Source organism: Dendrobates tinctorius, unplaced genomic scaffold, assembly GCF_039654945.1.
Source record: "Dendrobates tinctorius isolate UK_male_01 unplaced genomic scaffold, ASM3965494v1 ptg000107l, whole genome shotgun sequence".
Taxonomy (NCBI): Eukaryota; Metazoa; Chordata; class Amphibia; order Anura; family Dendrobatidae; genus Dendrobates; species Dendrobates tinctorius.
In genome coordinates, this window is record NW_027361775.1 from 30824950 (window position 1) to 30846968 (window position 22019).

The 22019-nt window shown below is 43.8% G+C and overlaps 1 protein-coding gene across 2 annotated transcripts in view; it reads left to right on the forward strand.

The window, feature by feature from the left end:
- DIS3L2 (DIS3 like 3'-5' exoribonuclease 2) overlaps positions 1 to 22019 on the forward strand; it is a 663234-nt gene that overhangs the window by 393930 nt on the left and 247285 nt on the right. For both annotated transcript variants that reach the window (XM_073589330.1, XM_073589329.1), the window contains one exon: positions 9523 to 9635. In XM_073589330.1, the coding sequence (XP_073445431.1) occupies positions 9523 to 9635 (113 nt within the window). The remainder of the gene's footprint in view (positions 1 to 9522; positions 9636 to 22019) is intronic.

Consider the following 22019-nt stretch of genomic DNA (forward strand, 5'->3'; position numbering starts at 1 on the left):
GATGATGATGGGGATGATTACTTAGGGGAGGAGGATGCATCTCGTGGGGCAAGTGAAAATGTTGGCGTGGCAAGGTCTGGTACAGGGTTTGTGCGTGACTGGAGGGATGTGGATTTGCCAGAAAGTGCTCCTCCAACCAGCACTCGCAGTGCATCATTGATACCGGGAACATTGGCCTACATGTCAGATTATGCCTTGCGGATCCTAAAAAGGGACCACCGCATTGCCAAAATGATGAACGATGACGACTACTGGTTGGCCAGCATCCTGGATCCACGCTATAAAGGCAAATTACAAAACATCATGCCACAGGAGAACCTTGACCTAATATTGGCTAATAAACAAGTAACTCTGGTAAATCGGTTGCTTGAGGCATTCCCAGCACACAGCAGCGGTGATGGTTCTCACACGAGCCGTACGGGCCGGGGGCAGCTTGGCAGAGGTGTTCATGGTGCACACAGCAGAAGTGGCGTTGGAGACAGGGGTTTCATGACAATGTTGTGGACTGATTTTTCAAGTACCGCTCACACAACTGGTAATACAGCATCGATGGAAAGTGACAGGAGACAGCAGTTGTCAACTATGGTTACAAACTACTTTTCCTCCCATATCGATGTTCTCCCACACAGGTCATTCCCCTTTGACTATTGGGCTGCTAACCTGGACACCTGGCCTGAATTGGCACAATATGCCTTACAGGAGCTCGCTTGCCCAGCTGCAAGTGTGCTATCGGAAAGAGTCTTCAGTGCAGCTGGATCAATCCTGACAGCAAAAAGGACCCATCTGTCAACCCAAAATGTGGATGATCTAACCTTCATTAAAATGAACCATGCATGGGTTTCCAAGGATTTTGTCCCACCTTCCCCTGATGACACATAGGGTGACAGAAAAATGGCTTGCTTTGGTCCACCTCTTCCTGGGACTTGACCTATTTCGCCTTTTGCATCAGCTGAATGTCCAACATCAACATATGCCACTTTCTAAAACTCCCTAACTGTGCTGCCTCCCCCCCCCATGGCCGGGGTCACCACCTAGCGCACGACACCGTGCGAGTGCTGTTGCCCTGGACAGGTGGGTAGGCCGACTCTTGGGCGCGGGCACTGGCACAGGGTCCCTCATAGTGCAATCAAGTGTCACTGACGGTGGTGGTGCACACCCGCCGTCAGACACACCGCCGTACTATGAGGGGCCCAGTGCCAGTACCGACGCCCACGAGTGGGCCCCCCTTGCTTGGGCAGGGCCCCAGCATTTGCAATCTTTACCTCTCCCTGCTCCTCCGCTGTGTAGTCTGGGCCGTCAAATCCATACTGTGCCTGACACCGTCTGAGCCTGCCTCCTGATGTATAGACATATCTTTTGAATGTGTACGCTATCCATACATGTTATCCGGGGATACGGTACCCTTTCTCAACTTTATGCAATCTCTTGCAAGCCATACTGGGCCTTACACCGTCTGAGCCTGCCTCCTGATGTATAGACATGTCTTTTGAATGTGTACGCTATCCATACATGTTATCCGGGGATACGGTACCCTTTCTCACCTTTGTGCAATCACTTGCAAGCCATACTGGGCCTTACACCGTCTGAGCCTGCCTCCTGATGTATAGACATATCTTTTGAATGTGTACGCTATCCATACATGTTATCCGGGGATACGGTACCCTTTCTCACCTTTGTGCATTCACGTGTAACCCATACTGGGCGTGAGAACGGCTGGCGAGCTGTTAAGCAAGCTACAGCACCTGTGGTTTGCACACGTAAGTTTTTCATTTTTTTCAGGAATGACGGTTAGGCCTAATTCCGGAACTGCGGTTGACCTGCACTTACTGGGAAATCATCGTTCGCGAGTAATAATTGTAATCAGTGATCCCCATCACTAACGTTGTTCAGCGGGTTATCTGCACCTGTAAGCGACAAACGCTGGCCTTTTCAGTGTAGCGCACATGCAGCCACGGACATGTAAGGGCATGACACACCAGTTATTGGCCAATCTCATGTGCCAGAGCCTCACGTGTCCCTCTAGTAAGCCGGACTCGGACCGCGGGGCATGACGGAGTCTCGTTCGTTAACGGAATTAAGCTTGCAATGTGTGCATCTGTTCTGTAGCTGGCATGGTTGAGGTTGCCCGTGTTGAGTCAAATTATGCCGTAGGCTCCACTCCTGGTGGTGCCCTTCTGGACATTCCTTTAAGGTTCAGCTTTGCAACCATACTGCCCACGTAAAACAAACACTTTGCCTTCATGAACGCTGTTTGGAGGGTCATGACTCGTGGGAATAACGCCGCCCAATCAGTTAAACTGCTAGAGAGATCCTTCGTTGCTCCCAAGCATGACATCACACTCCCTAGGAGGAAGGTAATGCCACTGTGGCGACCGTACTCCTGGGGCCGACACAAGTGCACTGATGCCCAGCCACTGCTCGATGAATCTGCTGGTACATTGACCCAGACCACTACATTCCCCTCGCACGCTACCCGGCCTGAATCTGACCCTGATGAAACTCAGGTTACCCTTCCCATATACAGTTCCATCTTACACGGTGACAAAGAGGAAGCTGCAGATGAAAGTGAAGGTTCGGCCCACCCGCCATCAGACACACCACCGTACTATCAGGGGCCCTGTGCCAGTGCCGTCGCCAACGAGTGGGCCCCCTCTGCTTGCTCAGGATCACAGCACTTGCAAGGTTGAAATACTGTGCAGTGAGATGGAAGATGGGGACGACGAGGAGTCCAGACTAGTACAGGGATTCCCTTAGCGAGGAGACTTATTTCATTGTTTTCAATGTTGGGACAGCAATTTTTGGGGGAGCACTATACTCTGGAGAATGATAGATGGGGCCCACCATACACTGGAACATTCCAAAGGTGGACATCAGACACTGGAGCAGCATTTACGGGGCCCATTATACACTAGAGCATTAGAAATGGGGCCCATTATGTTTGGAGCATTATTTGGGCCCATAAGACTGGAGCTTCATCCATGGGGACCAACATATACTGTAGCATTATGTGGAGCTCATCATATACTGTTTCAAACATTATATGGGACCAATGATTCTGTATGGAGAAATAGATGGGCCTCGTCATGAGATGTAAAAAGTGAAGTATTTTTCATTGTACTATACCGCTATTTCTCTGCCGTATCGGAGCATGATGAGTTGTGGTATTATGTGTTAAAGGGGCGCTCTTTCGCCCAGGGCACATGAAAAGCTGGAGCCAGCCCTACCCCCCCCCCACAACTTTAGCCAAATAACCCACATTTTTCAGTGCGTAACTTGTATTATGAAGTTAATTAAGGTTGACCAGCTTAAGTAAGAAGAATTGATGCTTTTGGCATTCAAATGAGCACTGTAGGTGTGTTTCCTGTCCTCCTCTCACTGCCGACTTTTATTCCCCATTGACTTACATTGGGTTTCGGGTTTCGGGACGACCCCGACTTTTCTCTATAATCGGCCGATCTTGCTCGACCCGACTTTTGGAAAAGTCGGGTTTCACGAAACGAAACTCGACCATAAAAAAATAAGTCGCTCAACTCTACTCCTAAGGTGACTATTTAAAATATAGTAAAAAGTAAAGTTTTAAAACATAACAAACACAAGTTTAAATAACCTACCTTTTGAACCATTTAAAATAAAAACAATAAAAAATACACTCCGTATTGCCACTTTCAGAAATGTCTGATCTATCAAAGAAATCTGATTGGTAAATTGCATAATGAGAGAAAAACACCAGGATTACATTTTTTTTCTTGCTGCAACAAAAATACAGTGCACTAAGGGAGGATTAAAACATCTGATCTACCCCAAAATGTTACCGGTAAAAACATCAGCTCAGGGTGCAAAAAAATAAGCCGTCAAACAGACCCATATCCTGAAAAATGAGAACGTTACAGGTCTTGGAAAATGGCAACAATTTTTTTTCATCACTTTTATACCAAACCTCTATAGTTTAGTTTATTTTTTATCTGTGTACTCTTGCTGACCTGATTAATCATATTGCTCTGTCAGTTTTACATTGAACATGATTCATAAAAAAAAAATTGGAATTGCACTTTAATTTCACCACACTTGGATTTTTTTTTTCCCTCATTTTCCAGTACATTCCAAAATAGGAAAGGTACAGCCAGCAGCACTCAACCATCAGAATGCAGGTTCAAAACTCCAATGACCCAATTGGAGAGCAAACCATCATAAGAAAAAACGAACAGCATTCCATCCGGGTGAAGATGAAGTATCTTATGACATCTTTATTCTGCCAAATGCAACTTTTCGACCCTTAAGGGTCTTTTTCAAGCAAACTTTATCTTTACCCGGATGGAGTGCTGTTCGTTTTTTCTTATGATGTTATCCAGTACATTGTCACAGAATGGTGTATTTCAAAAGTACAACTCATCCTGCAAAAAAACAAGCCCTCATACCTCCATATGGCTGGAAAAAATCAAAAAGTTATGGATCTTGGAAGAAAAGGAAGAGAATAACTGAAAATCACCTGGGGATGAAGGGGTTAATGGTCCTAGTTGCCAGAACAAGAACATGATCTACCCACATGATACGGTGCACTGTGACATTCTGGTCTGACTGAAGCAGGTCATTCGCCCTCAGTCCCACTATTAGGTTAGCATACCAGGTGCACATTCTGCACCCATAGCTGTACCATGGATATATTGTTAGGACCCATTGAACACACAAGTTTTATAGATTGTCACAAATTCAAGTAGTTGTATGGTCAACTGTACCAGTTCTGATTTATCGCCCATCTGTAAAATAAAGAATACAATGCAGTTTGTAATGCATATGGATGCCTGATGCTTGTGTATAGTGACTCAACTTCGTCCAGATGTATCCCATTAGAGTATAATTTCATATTTTATTGGTTTTATCAGCACTTTATCATGCTAATTCACATTAATTCCTTGATGAAGGTGCCGATTATCTTTTGAGGTCCTAATGTTATGTAGTTGCGCAAACCATAGACCTCTTATTTCTGGCATCCATTCACTGTCCTAGCACTTTTTGCTTGGACCTTAACTGTTCTCAGAGCTGTGTACGAACTTCATTGCTGCAGTCACCCACATGTGCTCCTGTTTCTTAATTTAATAAACTAAGCAATAGAATGCTACATTAACTATTTAAAATATTAACCTTGGTCATTTTTTGGCAAATTATTAAACGTGTAGAAGGAATTTTTCAACAGATTTTTGCTTCCCCATTTAAGAAAAACATTATGTAGGTGCAGAATCCCTGATTCCATTGATGTGTCACTGAGCTACTTGATGAAGTTTTGATATAACAGGGATTTTATCTGCTTTAGATCTGCGTGCTGAGCTCTATATATCCCTGCCCACATCACCGATTGGCAGCTTTCTGTGTACACTGTGCATAGGCAGAAAGCTGTCAGTCAGTTATGGAGAAAGTGTTATACAGATCCGGCAGGGTTATTAGTCCTCAAGTGATAAAATCAGTTGTATAAGCAGGAGATTATCAAAACTGCGGGAAGCAGCCCAGTAAGTGAAACATTGCTGGAATCTGGGTCTTTGTTTTTCTCCATTATACTGCTCTCCGATTAGGTGGCAAAAACCTGGTGACAGATTCCCTTTTAATATACTTACCATGTCCCCCTCCAATTATGTAACCATGCGACTTCCTTTTTAAATTGACATTTTTAATAAAATAAAGTGCTTGCTTTTAGTATGTTTATTGCATCTTTCTTTTGCAAATTTATTGTACACAGGTAGTACAAAATTGTAGTTTTTCTTTTTATAATTGGAAACCTATGCAACTGCAGAACCATATTAAACGGGGATATTCGGGACTTTGTAAAAAAAAAAAAAAAAAACTGGGGTTTCCTGATTCACCACAGTGAGGTCTTGTCATCATGGGTACGTTTGGGAGGTTATGAACCTTATTTTTTTTCTCTTTATTTAGCGGGTTAGTGTGCAATAACTTGCTCCCACTTATGCGCATTGCGCCAGAGAATCCTTAGACTACTACTGTTTGATGTTTGAGCTTTATGGGCTTTGGTACCCATTTTACGTTCCCATTTAGCTTCTTTTTTAGGGATCCTTCGGCATAATTAGCATATTTTTTTTATCAATTTGGGCACCTTATATGATAAACATCCCTGGTATATATTATTATTTTTGTTATCTTAACCTTCAACCCATTACACATGTGTGACTCCCATTGTTGTTAATCAGGTTGTTTTGGTTCTGGGTATTTGATCACTATCCTCTTTTGACTATGGACTATATTCCTGCCTGATATTTTATCCTGTTCTCTTGTGCCTCTTCATATTCCATAAAGTATGATGTTTTTTCATGTAGCTTTGGACTCTTCTTCCTGTTTTCCACAGGTAGTACAAAATTGTAATTTTTCTTTTTAGAATTGGAAACCTATGCAACTGCAGAACCATATTAAACGGGGATATTCAGGACTTTGTTAAAAAAAAAAACTGAGACTAAGGGTACTGTTACACCTAGCGATGCACCAGCGATCCCGACTAGCGATATGACGCGGTCAGGATCGCTGGTACATCGCTAAGTGGTTGCTAGTGAGCTGCCACACAGGCAGATCTCACCAGCGACATCGCTGGGGACGGGGGTCGCTACTTACCTGTCAGACGCGGCGATCCTGCGTCCTCCCGCTCGGCTCCACGCGTCGCTGGAATGGTCCAGGGAGTTCTCGCGCGACCAACGATGAGCAGCGGGGGAGCTATCGGAGGTAAGCATCACATGCAGTGATATCGCTAGCAATATCGCTGCAACGTCACAAAATCAGTGACTTTACAGCGATATTGCTAGCGATATCGCAGTGTGTAACGGGGGCTTAACATGCAGTTACTACCTACCTGCGGCAGTCCTGCCCTGTCAATAGAGCAGAGCGGAAAAGAAGCTGCTGTTCTGTCGACGTAAGGTCCGCGGAGGCAACTGAATCACTAGCAGTAGCTAGTCTGTGACTGTAAAGAATGATGCTGGACACAACTGGCAGGTAAGTAGCAAGTACTTGCCTGTTAGTGCTTAGACTTTTTTTTATATCATACAAAGTCCCAGATAATCCCCTTTACGATATTTATACTGTGCACTGGAAAATGTGCTCAGCCGTGCCCATCCAGCACATACCCCCTACAGGTTTTCGAGGGCTCATATATACACATACACTCACTGGCCACTTTATTAGGTACACCATGCTAGTAAGGGGTTGGACCCCCTTTTGCATTCAGAACTGCCTCAATTCTTCGTGGCAGAGATTCAACAAGGTGCTGGAAGCATTCCTCAGAGATTTTGGACCATATTGACATGATGGCATCACACAGTTGGCGCAGATTTGTCGGCTGCACATCCCTGATGCGAATCTCCCATTCCACCACATCCCAAAGATGCTCTATTGGATTGAGATCTGGTGACTGAGGAGGCCATTTGAGTACAGTAAACTCATTGTCATGTTCAAGAAACCAATCTGAGATGATTCGAGCTTTATGACATGGCGCATTATCCTGCTGAAAGTAGCCATCAGATGTTGGGTACATTGTGGTCATAAAGGGATGGACATGGTCAGCAACAATACTCAGGTAGGCTGTGGCGTTGCAACGATGCTCAATTGGTACCAAGGGGCCCAAAGAGTGCCCAGAAAAAATTCCCCACACCATGACACCACCACCACCAGCCTGAACCGTTGATACAAGGCAGGATGGATCCATGCTTTCATGTTGTTTACGCCAAATTCTGACCCTACCATCCGAATGTCGCAGCAGAAATCGAGACTCATCAGACCAGGCAACGTTTATCCAATCTTCTACTGTCCAATTTCGATGAGCTTGTGCAAATTGTAGCCTCAGTTTCCTGTTCTTAGCTGAGAGGAGTGGTACCCAGTGTGGTCTTCTGCTGCTGTAGCCCATCTGCCTCAAAGTTCGACGCACTGTGCGTTCAGAGATGCTCTTCTGCCTACCTTGGTTGTAACGGGTGGCAATTTGAGTCACTGTTGCCTTTCTATCAGCTCGAACCAGTCTGCCCATTCTCCTCTGACCTCTGGCATCAACATGGCATTTCCGGCCACAGAACTGCCGCTCACTGGATTTTTTTTCTTTTTCGGACCATTCTCTGTAAACCCTAGAGATGGTTGTGCGTGAAAATCCCAGTAGATCAGCAGTTTCTGAAATTCTCAGACCAGCCCTTCTGGCACCAACAATCATGCCACGTTCAAAGGCACTCAAATCACCTTTCTTCCCCATACTGATGCTCGGTTTGAACTGCAGGAGATTGTCTTGACCATGTCTACATGCCTAAATGCACTGAGTTGCCGCCATGTGATTGGCTGATTAGAAATTAAGTCTTAACACACAGTTGGACAGGTGTACCTAATAAAGTGGCCAGTGAGTGTATATGGCAATACTAGGCTCAGGAGAGCACACCTAAGTGTACGGATGTCTAGCTCTGGTAAAACGAGTTGTGCACAATATGGTGCATTGGATACTAATTTCTTTTTTACGTTGCACCTTTCACTGTAATTGTTATCAAACATCACATATGTGACCACACTACATGTAATACCACGGTGCAGTGCTGGTCTTTCGCCTTCATTCCACATGGTCACTGCTTCCCATAAGAAGTCTTTTAAGGTGTGTGGTTTTCTGAAGAATTTTCTTTTAACTTCAAAGCTTATGCAGTTGTGGCCGCTTACTGGGTCAATCACTAAATGAGGCCGAAAATGTGTTTGATGTTTCTTCTCTTGGGAGCCTTATAGTTGTTTAGGTACACCCTGCACATATGCAAGAAACCCTAGCATAAAGGTCAGAGAGCGGTCTATGCAGTGGCCCACGCTTGGCACAAAATATTAAGCACTGAAAAGGCATTTTGGTGGAAAAATTATAACGTTCACTTTGTGCCAATTCAATGTGATTTCTTGGCCTCATCCTAAATTTCTGCAATCATATTCTCCTCTTTCTCCAGCTCTTGCGGGAAGGCACGTGACAGCAAGTATGCGATTTACATACCTGCAATCACATGCCAGCTTCTCACCTGTTGCTCTCAATAGAACATTGAATGAAGCTGATGAGAAGTAGGTTGTAATGAGTCCGCAGATAAGGAAATTGAAAACTTACAGGTCATGTGACCACCTGCTGGAAGTAAAGGGGAATCCTGACAGTGTGTACTGCAGGGTTTTGGAATCTTCTGTCAGTGTGATTGCAGATAATTGCATTGCAGAATCTTATGCTGAGCACGAAAAACACCTTAATTTCTGGAAAACACCTGCTCATCTGTGATTTCCTTTATCACATGCTGCTCCTTATTCTATTGCTTCTCTCATTAATTTTGAGAAGCAGGAAGAAAGTGGTTGGTGCGTTACTGCAAGTATACAAGTCGTGAGCCGTCACTTGATTACCGCCGGGTGAGCTAAAATAGAGCCAAATCCTACCTGTGTACAATCGTATGTTTTAACGAGCATAAAAAAAACCTTGTGAGTCTTAAACTGCATAGAGTTAGACATTTTAATTTAATCAGTTTTTTTTTTTGTTTTTTTTTTCTACAGGGAACTTTGAAATTGGAGTCCATATTGCAGACGTGAGCTATTTTGTTGATGAAGGGAATACTCTCGATTTAGTGGCAAGTGAAAGAGCCACTAGTGTGTACCTTGTACAGAAGGTATGGACATTGTATTGTGAATATGTAGAAGTAAAACTCACTAACTTGAGCTGCAGGGTGGTTTGCTGCTGAGGGGAAAATAAAAATCTCTAAATCTTTTAAATCTTCTGCCTGAGCGAGTGTGACCGGAGCGTAAGTGCGAACGGTGGTAAGTGTCTGACTTGTGATTCAGTGACTTTGGATTCAGGGAGTTTCCAAGGGAGGTATTACTGAATTGCTGTTATATTTTATTAATACTTTTTATTTATTTTTACTTATTTCTGTCTGGTGCAATCCCCATTAGGAATGTGCTCCACTATTGCCAATGCCATCCAGTGTACATCTTGCCACATGTATGAAATCCTTGAACAGCCGGTCGAGGGTGCATACTGCTGTGCGAGATGTGAGTACGTTGTGCATTTGGAAGCCCAGATACTGGATCTAAATGTGCAATTGGCAACACTGAAATCCATAGACAATATGGAAAAGAGTCATCTGCTCACTGAGCAGACGCTCAATGAGATAGGTGGGGGGGGGATGCTAGGGTAGAGATGCAGGACAATGAAGCAGCTAGCTGGGTGACAGAAAGCGGGGTAGAGGAAAGAGCGCCAGGGAGGCTAGTCCTGATCTGGCACACCCCAATAAGTTTGCCAAGTTGGCAGATGAGGGGAGTGTCAGTGCAGGGGTAGCACTGCTGCAGCAAGGCATGTCCTCTGAAAGCCATAGGAGTGTCTGCTCCAGTAAGGGGGGAAATAGGAGAGCAGGGCAGGCCAGACAGGTGGTGGACTCAATTATTAGGGGAACAGATAGGGTAATCTGTCAGAAAGACAGGGATCATCGAACGGTGTGCTACCTGCCTGGCACTCGAGTCCGACACATCGCTGATCGGGTTGACAGATTACTCGGAGAGGCTGGTGAGGATCCAGCGGTCATGGTGTACATTGGCACAAATGACAAAGTTAGAGGTAGGTGGAAGGTCCTTAAAGATGATTTCAGGTAATTAGGCTGCAAGCTTAAAGCAAGGACTGCCAAGGTGGTATTTTCTGAAATACTGGCTGTGCCATGCCAGAGAGGCAACGGGAGATTAGGGAGGTTAAGTGGCTCAAGAATTGGTGTAGGAAGGAGGGATTTGGGTTCCTGGCGAACTGGGCCGACTTCTCAGTTGGCTACAGGTTCTACGCTAGGGATGGGCTGCACCTCAGTGGGGAAGGTGCAGCTGTGCTGGGGAGAGAAAATGGCTAGAAGACTGGCGGAGTGTTTAAACTAGGGATTGTGGGGTGGGTATTCATTTTATAGGAGGGGAAGATGGAGACCTGGGCACATATAATGAAATTGGGGGTGGCATGGGGAGTGGGGTTAGAACAGTTTATAATTTAAGAAAGAATAGAGGTACAGAGAGATACATAAAGTGCATGTATACTAATGCCAGAAGCCTCGCCAACAAAATGGAGGTATTAGAATTAACTTTGTTGGAACATAATTATGACATGGTGGGGATATCTGAGACATGGCTGGACGGTTAAGTTACAGGGCTATAGTCTGTTCAGAAATTACCGTACAAATAAGTGAGGGGGAGGTGTGTTTCTATATGTAAAATCATCCTTAAAACCCATCCTGTGTGATAATATATGTGAATCTAATGAAAATGTAGAGTCTCTGTGGGTGGAAGGGGGGAAAAAAAAGAATAAATTACCGTACTGATAGGGGTTTGTTATAAGTCTCCAAAAATAATGGAAACGACGGAGAATATCCTCGTAAAGCAAATAGATGAAGCGGCGACTCGAGAAGTCATTATTATGGGGGACTTCAACTACTCTAAAATTCATTGGGGAACAGAAACCTGCAGTTCCAGCAAAGGTAATAGGTTTTTGACAACTATTAGAGACAATTACCTTTCACAACTGGTTCTGGACCCAACAAGAGGGGGGGCACTGCTAGACCTAATATTAACCAACAGGCCAGACCGCATATCAAATGTAAGGGTTGGGGGTCACTTGGGTAAGGCCGGTTTCACATTCGCGCTTTTGAGCGCAGCGACGGCCTGCGCACGGCCGCCACTAAGCCCCGCCCCCTGCCCCGCCTCCACCATTATCTCCGCCTCCGGGCGCATGACGTTGCATGCGTCATGCGTCCCCCTATCTTAATCACAGAGGGCGCAGGCCGTGCGCCGTCTGCGCACAGTCTGCGTTTGGCGGCGCATGCGTCCTTTTGACGGTGCGCCGAGCAGCGCCAAACGCAACCTGTTGCATTTTGGTTATGCTCGGCGCACCGTCAAAAGGACGCATGCGCCGCCAAACGCAGACTGTGCGCGGCCTGCGCCCTCTGTGATGAAGATAGGGGACGCATGACGCATGCAACGTCATGCGCCCGGAGGCGGAGATACTGGTGGAGGCGGGGCAGGGGGTGGGGCTTCGCGGCGGCCGTGCGCAGGCCGTCGCTGCGCTCAAAAGCGCAAATGTGAAACCGGCCTAATAGTGATCACAAATTAATAAGTTTTCAGGTATCCTTTAATAAGATGTGTAGAAGAGGGGTTAAAGGACACTAAACTTCAGTAAGGCAAATTTCCAACTAATGAGAGAAGATCTTGGTGTAATTAACTGGGACGATATCCTGAGACATAAAAATACACAAGGAAAATGGGAGACGTTTATTAGCATCCTGAATAGAACCGGTGCACAATATATACCATATGGGAATAAACATGCTAGAAATAGGAGGAAACCACTATGGTTAAACAGAGCTGTAAGGGGCGCAATAAGTGGCAAAAAGAAAGCGTTTAGAGAATTAAAGCAAGTAGGTAGTGATGAGGCATTAAAAAAATAAATGCAGAAGATTAAATAAATTCTGTAAAATGCAAACCAAGACCGCAAAGATTGAGACAGAGAGTCTCATTGCTAGAGAAAGTAAAAATAATCCCAAAATATTCTTTAACTACATAGTAAGAAACTATAAAATGATAGTGTTGACCCGCTTAACCCCTTTCTGCGATCGGGATAGTACATCCAACCATGGGACCTGGGACTTAATTCCCATGGAAGGGCTAGTATGTCATAGCGATCAGCGGCGCTCTGGGGGGGTGCCACTGATCGCGGCTGGGTGTCAGCTGATTATCACATTAACCGCTGGCACACTGCGATCAAACGTGATCACCGTGTACTGGGGGCACAGGGAAGAATAGCGCAGGGAGGGAGACCCCTTGGTGCTTCCCTAAGACCCCCCGGAGCGACGCGATATCCTAGATCGCTCCGAGGGTCTCCTCCCTGCAGGCCCCCGGATCCAATATGGCCCTGGTGGCCTTCGGGGTCCCCCAGGGAGTCGGCTTCCTCAGTGCATGCTGAGAGCAGCCACTGAGGAAGCCTGTGCAGCGCCTGTCAGATCGCTGATCTGACAGCATTGTGCAAACTGATCAGCGATCTGACACTAGATAGTGATGTCCCCCTCTGGGACAATGTAATAAAGTAAAAAAAAAACACTTGTAAAAATAATTTTAAAATTCCTAAATAAAAAAAAAATTCCCTAATTCATTTTTTTTTTTTCTAAATAAAAAAAAATAAAAGTACACATTTAGTATCGCCGCATCCGTAATGACCTGCACTATAAATCTGTAACACTAGTTAACCCCTTCCAAAAAAACAAAGCAAAAAACAATGGTTTATTATCATACCGCTGAACAAAGTGCAATAACGCGCGATCAAAAAGACGTATATAAATAAACATGGTACAGCTTAAAACGTCATATTGTCCCGCAAAAAACGAGCCACCACACAGCGTCAACAAAAAAAAGGAAAGGTTATAGCTCACAGAATAAAGCGATGCAAATATAATTTTTTATATAAATTTTTTTTTTTTTTTTTTTATAAAAGCGCCAAAACATAAAGATATAAATGAGGTATCACTGTAATTGTACTGACCCGAAGAATAAAACCGCTTTATCAATTTTACCACACGCGGAACGGTGTAAACGCCCCCCCCCCCCACACCAAAGAAATTCATTAATTCCTGGTTTTTGTTCATTCTGCGTTCCAAAAATCGGAATAAAAAGCCATAAAAAAAGTCACTGGCCCAAATATGGTACCAATAAAAACGTCAACTCATCCCGCAAAAATTAAGACCTCATATGACTGTGGGTCAAAATATGGATAAATTATAGCTCTCAAAATGTGGTGATACAAAAACTATTTTTACAATAAAAAGCGTCTCTTAGCGTATGACAGCTGCCAAACATAAAAACCCGCCATAAATAGTAAATCAAACCCCCCCTTTATCACCCCCTTACTTAGGGAAAAATAATAAAATTAAATCATTTATTTCCATTTTCCGGCTATGGTTAGGGCTAGGGGTGTGTTGGGGTTTGGGTTGGAGTTAGAATTGAGGGGTTTCCACTGTTTTTGTGGAAAAAAATGTAATTTTTTTTTTATCTTTATGGCTCTGTTATAAGGTTCTGTGAAGCTCTTTGGGGTTCAAAGTGCTTACCACACATCTCGATAAGTTCCTTGGGGGGTCTAGTTTCCAGAATGGGGTCACTTGTGGGGGGTTTCCACAGTTTAGGCACATCAGGGACCCTCCAAATGCGACATGACACCCGCAGACCATTCCATCAAAGTCTGCATTCCAAAACGTCACTACTTCCCTTCCGAGCCCCAAGGTGTGCCTATACAGTAGTTTTCTCCCACATAAGGGGTATCGGCATACTCAGGACAATTTGGACAACAACTTTTGGGGTACAATGTCTCCTGTTACCCTTGGGAAGATAAAAAAAAATTGGGGACTAAAAGGTCATGTTTGTGGAAAAATATATATATTTTTTTTTTATTTTCACGCCCGGGCGTTGACTTCTGTGAAGCACTAGGGGGTTCAAAGTGCTCACCACACATCTAGATAAGTTCCTTGGGGGGTCTAATTTCTAAAATTGTCATTTGAGGGGGGTTTCCACTGTTTTGTCATATCAGGGGCTCTCCAAATGCAACATGGCGTCCGATCTCAGTTCCAGCCAAAAAAGTCAAATGGCGCTGCTTCCCTTCCGAGCTCTGCCATGCGCCCAAATAGTGGTTTACCCCCACATGTGGGGTATCAGATCAGCGTACTCAGGGCAAATTGCACATTAACTTTTGGGGTCCTGTTTCCCTTGGGGAAATAAAAATTGGGGGTGAAAAGATCATTTTTGTGGAAAAAAAGATTTTAATTGTATGGCTGTACATTATAAACATCTGTGAAGCCCTTGTGGGTTCAAAGCTCTCACCACATATCTAGATAAATTGCTTGGGGGGGTCTAGTTTCCAAAATGGGGTCACTTTTGGGGAGTTTCCACTGTTTAGGCACATCAGGGACTCTCCAAACATGACATGGTGTCCGATCTGAATTCCAGTCAATTTTGCATTGAAAAAGTCAAACGGCGCTCCTTCCCTTCCGAGCTCTGCCGCCATGCGCCGAAACAGTGGTTTTCCCCCCACATATCAGGTTATCAGCGTACTCAGAACAAATTGCACAATAACTTTTGCAGTCCAATTTCTCCTGTTACCCTTGGTAAAATAAAAAAAATTGGACCTGAATTAATTTTTTTTTTGTGAAAAAAGTTAAATGTTAATTATTTAAAAAAAAAAAAAAAAAATTCCAAAGATTCCTGTGAAGCACCTGAAGGGTTAATAAACTTCTTGAATGTGGTTTTGAGCACCTTGATGAGTGCAGTTTTTAGAATGTTGTCACTTTGGGTGTATTTTCTATTACATAGATCCCTCAAAGTGACTTCAAATGTGATGTGGCTCCTAAAAATAAAATGGTGTTGTAAGAATGAGAAATCCCTGGTCAACTTTTAGCCCTTATAACTTCCTAACAAAAAAAAAAATTGGTTCCAAAATTGTGCTGATGTAAAGTAGACATGTGGGAAATGTTAGTTAAGTTTTTTGTGTGCCATATCTGTTATTTAAGGGCATAAATATTCAAAGTTGGAAAATTGCGAAGCTTTCAAAATTTTTGCCAAATTTCCGTTTATGTGAGAAAAAAAACCCGGAAGTTATATGATTGAAATTTTACCACTAACATGAAATATAATATGTCATGAGAAAACAGTGTCAGAATCACCGGGAGCCATTTAAGCGTTCCGGAGTTATTACCTCATAAAGGGACAGTGGTCAGAATTGTAAAAATTGGCCCGGTCATTAACGTGCAATCTGCCCTTGGGGATAAAGGGGTTAAAAATAGTCTGGGTGAAGTGGTGGATGAGGAAAAAGCCAATATGCTAAATGACTTTTTTCAACAGTATTTACACAAGAAAATCCCATGTTAGACTATATGATCAGTTATTAAAAAAAAAAAATTTCTCCATTAAATGTCACATACTTAACCCAGCAGGAAGTACTGCGGTGTCTATAAATCACTAAAATTGACAAATCCCCGGGCCTGGATGGGATACACCCCCGAGTACTGCAGGAATTACCGTATATACTCGAATATAAGTCGAGATTTTCAGCCCATTTTTTTGGGCTGAAAGTCCCCCTCTCGACTTATATTCGAGTCATATACACCGGGGGGTCGGAGGTGTCAGGTCATACTTACCCGTCCTGACGCTGTCTCTTGAGCCCCCCAGCTTCTCCGCGCTCTCTCTTCCTGCCTTCAGCAGTCACGTGGTACCGCTAATTAAAACTCATGAATATGCGCATATTCATGAGTTTTAATGAGCGGTATCACATGACCGCTGAACGCAGGAAGAGAGAGCACGGAGAAGCTGGGGGGCTCAAGAGCCAGCGTCAGGACGGGTAAGTATAGCGATACTCACCTGTCCTGCGTCCATGGCTGCTTGCTGCTGTCTGTCATCGGTCAGTGACTTCAGACAGCAGAGGGCGCGGTGACGTGGTTAGTGCGCGCCGCGCCCCCTGCAGTCTGAACATCACTGACCGATGACGTGGCAGATAGCGGTGAGCAGCCATGGACGCAGGACAGGTGAGTATCTGACACCCAGCGACGGAGAGGTGAGTATGTCATTTTTTTTATTTTTACATGCAGCAGCACATGGGGGAGTAATCAAGGAGCTTCTTATGGGGGCAGCACATGGGGAGTAATGTAAGGAGCTTCTTATGGGGCAGCACATGGGGGAGTAATGTAAGGAGCTTCTTATGGGGGCAGCACATGGGGGAGTAATGTAAGGAGCTTCTTATGGGGGCAGCACATGGGGAGTAATGTAAGGAGCTTCTTATGGGGCAGCACATGGGGGAGTAATGTAAGGAGCTTCTTATGGGGGCAGCACATGGGGGAGTAATGTAAGGAGCTTCTTATGGGGGCAGTACATGGGGGAGTAATGTAAGGAGCTTCTTATGGGGGCAGCACATGGGGGAGTAATCTAAGGAGCTTCTTATGGGGGCAGCACATGGGGGAGTAATCTAAGGAGCTTCTTATGGGGGCAGCACATGGGGGATTAATGTAAGGAGCTTCTTATGGGGGCAGCACATGGGGGAGTAATCTAAGGAGCTTCTTATGGGGGCAGCACATGGGGGAGTAATCTAAGGAGCTTCTTATGGGGGCAGCACATGGAGTAATCTAAGGAGCTTCTTATGGGGGCAGCACATGGGGGATTAATGTAAGGAGCTTCTTATGGGGGCAGCACATGGGGGAGTAATGTAAGGAGCTTCTTATGGGGGCAGCACATGGGGGATTAATGTAAGGAGCTTCTTATGGGGGCAGCACATGGGGGAGTAATGTAAGGAGCTTCTTATGGCGTCAGCATATGGGGGAATAGTCTATGGAGCTTCTTATGGGGGCAGCATATGGGGGAATAATCCATGGAGCATTTCCCACCCTAGACTTATACTCGAGTCAATAAGTTTTCCCATTTTTTTGTGGCAAAATTAAGGGGGTCGACTTATACTCGGATCGACTTATACTCGCGTATATACGGTAAGTACAGTCATAGACCATTATTTTTAATCTTTAAAGATTCCATAATAACAGGGTCTGTACCACAGGACTGGCGTATAGCAAATGTGGTGCCAATATTCAAAAAGGGGACATAAACTGAACTTGGAAATTATGGGCCAGTAAGTTTAACCTCAACTGTGGGTAAAATCCTGGAGAGTTTTCTAAGAGATACTATACTGGAGTATCTGAAGAAGAATAACCTTATGACCCAATATCAACATGGGTTTATGAGGGACCGTTCCTGTTAGACTAATCTGATAAGCTTTTATGAAGAGGTAAGTTCCGGACTGGACCAAGAGAATGCAGTGGACGTGGTGTACATGGACTTTTCAAAAGCTTTTGATACGGTGCCACACAAAAGGTTGATACATAAAATGAGAACAATGGGCATAGGGGAAAATGTGTAAGTGGGTTAAGAGCTGGCTCAGGGATAGGAAACAAAGGGTGGTTATTAATGGAGCACATTCGGACTAAGTCACGGTTAGCAGTGGGATACCACAGGGGTCAGTATTGGGCCCGCTTCTTTTTAACATTAATGACCTTGTAGGGGGCATACAGAGTAGAATTTCAATATTTGCAGATGACACTAAACTTTGCAGGGTAGTCAATACAGAGGAGGACAATTTTATATTACAGGAGGATTTATGTAGACTTGAAGTTTGGGCTGATAAATGGCAAATGAGCTTTAATGGGGATAAATGTAAGGTCATGCACTTGGATATAGCAAATAGGATGTATAATTATGTGCTTAATTATGAAACACTGGGCAAAACTGTCACTGAAAAAGACCTGGGTGAATGGGTGGATGACACTCACATTTAGTGGCCAGTGTCAGGCAGCTGCTGCAAAGGCAAATGAAATAATGGGATGCATTAAAAGAGGCATAGATGCTCATGAGGAGAACATAATTTTACCTCTATATAAGTCACTAGTGCGACCACACTTAGAATACTGTGTACAGTTCTGTTCTCCGGTGTATAAGAAAGACATATCTGAACTGGAGTGGGTGCAGAGAAGAGCAACCAAGATTATTAGAGCACTGGGGGGGGGGTCTACAATACCAAGACAGGTTATTACACTTGGGGTTATTTAGTTTGGAAAAACAAAGGCTTAGAGGTGATCTTATTACAATGGATATATATATTCAGGGACAGTACAATGGCTTTTCTAATGACCTTTCTATTCATAAACCCGAGACAGGGACAATGGGGCATCCTCTACGTCTGGAGTAAAGAAGGTTTAAGCATACTCACAGACGTGGATTCTTTACTGTAAGAGCAGTGATACTATGGAACTCTCTGCCATATGATGTTGTAATGAGTGATTCCCTACTAAAATTTAAGAGGGGACTGGATGCCTTTCTTGAAAAATATAATGTTACAGGTTATATACACTAGTTTCCTTAATATTACGTTGATCCAGGGAGCTAGTCTGATTGCCGTATATGGAGTCGGGAAGGAATTTTTTTCCCCAATGTGGAGCTTACGGTTTGCCACATGTTGTTGTTTTTTTTTTGTTTTTTTTTGCCTTCCTCGGTATCAACATGTTAGGGCAAGTTAGGATAGGATATGGGTTGAACTAGATGGACTTGGTCTTCCTTCAACCTTAATAACTATGTTACTATGTTAAATGAGAATTTCCTACAGGTACAGTAGAATAATATAAGGGTGTTTTTTGTAGCTACTTTCTACTGCAATGTCAAGAAAAATCTGCTTAGATGTTAACTGTGAGTCAATAGGAGAAGTTTCAACATGCTTGAGTGCTTTTTTTTTCCCTCAGTTTTGGTGCTTTTTGGCAGGTCATTGTCATGGCATTTTTTTCTGTTTTTTTTTTTTTCTTAAATGTTTTAGTGCTTGTCCTATGACCTTTCTGCAGTGTGGTGTTCCCTTCCCATGCTGTGCTCCTGCTTGATTAAAAGCATGGACAAATGGCATTATTGCTGCGACGTGTCCTGCGACGATCCTGGGCAGCTTCATTCTGGCGCTTGCAAGTTCTGATGGAAAGCACTCTTGAGCATTAAACAATAAAATAGAAAATCACTTTGTTCTTTGAGAAAGGAGAGGAATTTTAATAAACTTTCAAAGTTGCTTATCATTTTATTAATCTTAGATAGGTTTTCTTACAGGAATTATTCCTATCTGAGTAAAAACACTTGTCAAAAATACTTAAATTCAGGGGTTTTTTTCAGAAGCTTGAGGAAAAAAGTGGACAGGATCTTTGTGAAAGAGTCCATATGCTTTTTTTCTGAGCTATTTTAGATCCAAGTATGGTCTTAAAGCAACACAAATGTGTTGGGCATATATAATGTCTTTAGGAAACATCTCAGGTAAACCTTTCCAGGGAACAACATTTTTTATGTCCAGGTATCCGTTTTATACAATTTATTTTTTTTATTTCTTTTCCAGTTGATTTTCCAGCATCCAAGTTATGCAAACTATACCATACCTACAATGTTACAAGACTCGCTGCTAACAAACATTAAGTTGAATGGTGATTATAGGCCACCTATTTGACATTGCTGGACTGCTTCGCACAGAATGTTTAGTCTAAACATTGGCAGTCATCTGTTCATTTTAATTTAATTGTATTTTTTTGTGATTTAAAGACCTCATAATGGAAATGAGTAAGAGATATTTTCCCTTCACCATAACAGCACCACCTGAGAGGATCTGCCCATCCAGGACAGGAAAACCACTGACCTAAAAGAGCGACACCTCTTCCCTGCATCAGTTCAGTTTCCTGTCCTTGATGGGAGACCTCAAGATGAATGTTGCTGATGAAAAAAGGTCCCAGGCCTTACCCAGTGGCTTGAAGAGCGGCTTAATTGGCCGTGGTGTGTTGGGTCCTGGAGGCTCCGCTTCAGGGCTTGAAAGCTGGTGCGATAGGAGATGGTGAGCTGAGGAGGCTTCAGCATTATCTCAGACTGCCGTATCTGCTTGGATCTGTGCACTTCATGCCGCGAGATGGTTTGCCCTGACAATTAGCGCACCAAGTGAAGTGGAGATAAAGTGAAGGGCTCAGTACAAGATGGCGCACACTGATGACGAGCACTCCGAGTGACGTATACAGGAAATGGCACTTTCGCTTCAGGAGTGGTTTCCAGTATATGCAGGGAGACTCTCTGTGGGCACCTCATTTTAAAATGAGTGCGGGCTGTGATCAGAGCAATAATGCCCCATCACCCCTTGGAAGTCTAAATGGAGGAACAGCAGCAGTGACCATGCAGGAGAAGCAGACGAAGCAGTGGCAGTCGCACAATCATAAAATTGACAACCAGCCAGAGGTCTAGAAACTCCAGGAAGGAACAACCCTGTGACCCAATGCAGCCTCAGAATCCGGTACCGTCGAGTTACAATGGGTGGTGAGTGATCTTTGAGAAATCAAAATGGAGTGTGTGATCTTTGCAAAGTTTGGCATAGAAGCCCATGTCCATCATACATCCAGAAAATGATTTGTGACGAGACCTCTGATTTCGTAATCAATCTGAAGTCTGTTATTAAAGTAGAGGTTAAGCACTCCCTAAAAGCCCTTATGCAGGAAAGGCAAAAAGAGCTAAAAGAAACCTAAACGGTTATCTAATTTGAACTAATCCCTTAAAACAGATGGTGATTCTGATTCAGACTCCATCCATCTGAGGATGATGCTTGAGGAAGACCATGCTACCCTCCCTGGGACACAAGCAGATTGATAAAAGCGATAAAGAACTATATGTGGTTTATGAAGACTAAGACCCCTATATCAATATAGGACGGTATGTTTGGTTGGCTAGAGCAGAGGAGGAAACCCACATTCCCTTTTAATGAAAAGATTCAGAAACTCAATGGAAAAAAGTGGATTGGAATGGCTCATTGCCCTCATATTTGAAAAGAAAGTATTGGTTTGAAGAGGAGGTTGATACATTATGGAATAAGAGCCCAAAATTAGACCTCGCAGTAACCAAGTCATCAAAAAAGTCTACCTTACCCTTTGAAAACCTGGGTATTCTTAGAGACCAATTGGATTGGAAGGCAGACTATCTGAGAAGTACGTAGCAAGTGGGTTCTCTGAGACCTGCCATAGCAGGGACCCATTCTTCCAACAGCTGTAACAAAAGCATCATGGATTTCGCCTCACAAGAGAATGTTGCTTAGTGGAAAAAATACTTGCTAATCTGCCCTTAGTACAGGGGAGAGCAGCCTTTCTGTCAGACAACTCGGTGGACTCGTTGAGATTAGCAGCAAGATTAGCAGGTCTCTAAAATGCATGTAGTAGAATGTTATGGCTGAAATGTTGGCCAGGGGATATACAGTCAAAAATTTAAATTTTCCTCCATTCCCTGTGAAGGTTATTTCCACTTTGGTCAGGCATTAGATGACATCCTAGAAAAAGCGGATTTATAAAAAGGGTTTTCCAGTTTTTCCATTCCCGAGTACAGGAAGAGGTCTTTTCAGGAGAAAAAATATAACAGAATGCAGCCTCCCAAAAATCAGGAAGACTGAGAGAATAGGAAGAATCCAT